General features: G+C 52.1%; 1 protein-coding gene across 1 annotated transcript; it reads right to left on the bottom strand.

Annotated features, from left to right (window-relative positions):
- Positions 1–401: 401 nt before the first annotated feature.
- LOC103743469 (poly(rC)-binding protein 1) lies at positions 402–1,849 on the bottom strand. Its single transcript, XM_008844796.3, has one exon. The coding sequence runs from the start codon at positions 1,732–1,734 to the stop codon at positions 664–666; it is 1,071 nt and encodes a 356-aa protein (XP_008843018.1). The 5' UTR covers positions 1,735–1,849; the 3' UTR covers positions 402–663.
- Between the last annotated feature and the right edge of the window lie 6 nt (positions 1,850–1,855).

Genomic DNA, 1,855 nt, shown 5'->3' with positions numbered 1-1,855 from the left:
CCACTACTGGAGCAGAGGATGACCCCATCAGACATTATCTGCTGCCACTTTGGTCTTGGACTTCCCCAGCTGCATAACTGTAACAAAACTCTATTATTTTAAAATCATCCACTATAGGATATACTACTACTGCAGCAGGAATTGAATAAAATTGCAAGACGCTTGACTTTCCACACATCAGTGAAGTCATTTCGCAAATGGCTATACTAACAGTGTCCACTTTATGTCTTTATGAGTACTAAAGGAAGTAATCCTTGGAAAATAATGGCACAATGCTTCCTCCACTTAGCTCTTGATGTGTACTGGACACCATTTTTACTACTAAGGTTTTCTGTTTCATGTTTTAAATTTTTTTTTTTTTGCAGAACTAAACTGAAATTTATTAACATTCCACTCTTACATTTCTTATCAACAAACAGAAATAAAATCCATGAGCCAAAAAACCCAAACAAAACTAAAAACAGGGAAAAGCTTATAAAACTAAATATGGAACCCAGCATTAACAGCTGAACAGAGAATGTGATTTCTTTAAATTCTTAGCGGATGATAAAGTGTAGAAACTGAACACTTACAAATTATTTAAAACCTGGAATCACTGACCAGAAATTACAGTTGGATCATGGGAAAACAGCAGAAGGGGGTTACGAGTGAACCTACACTGTTCTAGCTGCACCCCATGCCCTTCTCAGAGGAAAGCCTGGCATTGATTAGATACTGGGCCAGGCTAATACTGGCAGCCGAGCCAGTGATAGTGACCTGCCTTCCAGAAGAGCCTTCCACTGGGTTGGCAATTTTGATCTGGGCCCCGGACATCTGGCGGATCTCATTGATGTTGGCGCCTTGGCGCCCGATTATGCAGCCAATTAAGTTATTTGGAATGGTGAGTTCATGGGTGGTTTGAGTAGATGCATCCAAACTTGCCCAATAGCCTTTCACCTCTGGAGAGCTGGAGTCAATTCCGGCGAATCCGGTCCCGCCGTGCATCATGGCAAAGTGAGACTGTTGTCTTGCCACCTGGTTCAGCTTGGCCAGATCGAGCGGAGAAATGGTGTGTTGTCCTTGAATCGAGTAGGCGTCTAGAGGTGGTCCCTCCAGGTCGTGGGTGGCGTGAGGGTAGCCCGCCGCGTCGCTGCAGCGGTCTTGGCCGCCCGCACAGATGACGGGTGAGCTGGCCGGCATGGGCTGGTACGGAATGGTCATGACTCTCCCTTGCGGAGACTGGGAGAGCGTCTCCAGCATGACCAGGCAGATCTGCTTGACACACTCGGTGACCGACTGCGGCACGCCGGCAATGGTGATGGCCCGCTCGGTGGAGTTGGGCAGCATATCCCCCGCCACCTGGACCTGGGCCCCCGTGCTCTCGCGGATCTCCTTGATCTTGCAGCCGCCCTTCCCGATCAGGGAGCCGCACTGGGTGGCCGGCACCACCAGCCGCAGGGTGACTGGGGGCCTGCTGGCAGCCGTGCTGTTGGTCATGGAGCTGTTGATGTCTTCCTCCAGCTTGTCGATGATCATGGCGAAGGCCTTGAAGATGGCATTGGTGGGCCCGGTCAGCGTGATGATTCTCTCCGGGCAGTTCCCCTCCGAGATGTTGATCCGGGCGCCGCTCTCCTCGCGAATCCTTTTCACCGACTCCCCTTTCTTCCCGATGATGCTGCCCACTTCCTTTCCATGCATCAGCAACCGAATGGTGAGAGTCACGTTGAGTCCGCTTTCAGTCACACCGGCGTCCATGGCGAGCGGCGGGCGGGAGTTGGGCTAGTTACGCGGTCAAGTCCTGGGCGGCTGGCGGGGGAGGGGAGGAGTAGGCCCGAAACTGCCGGCGCGAGGCGAGCTGGGGCCGCGGGAGCGGGCG

Source organism: Nannospalax galili, unplaced genomic scaffold (assembly GCF_000622305.1).
Source record: "Nannospalax galili isolate Female #2095 unplaced genomic scaffold, S.galili_v1.0 scaffold351, whole genome shotgun sequence".
NCBI classification, from domain to species: Eukaryota; Metazoa; Chordata; class Mammalia; order Rodentia; family Spalacidae; genus Nannospalax; species Nannospalax galili.
This window is presented reverse-complemented; position numbering and strand designations above follow the sequence as displayed.

Bases quoted from the DNA above. Each gene is read 5' to 3' on its own strand.
- LOC103743469 (XM_008844796.3), bottom strand. From the start codon at position 1,734: ATGGACGCCGGTGTGACTGAAAGCGGACTCAACGTGACTCTCACCATT.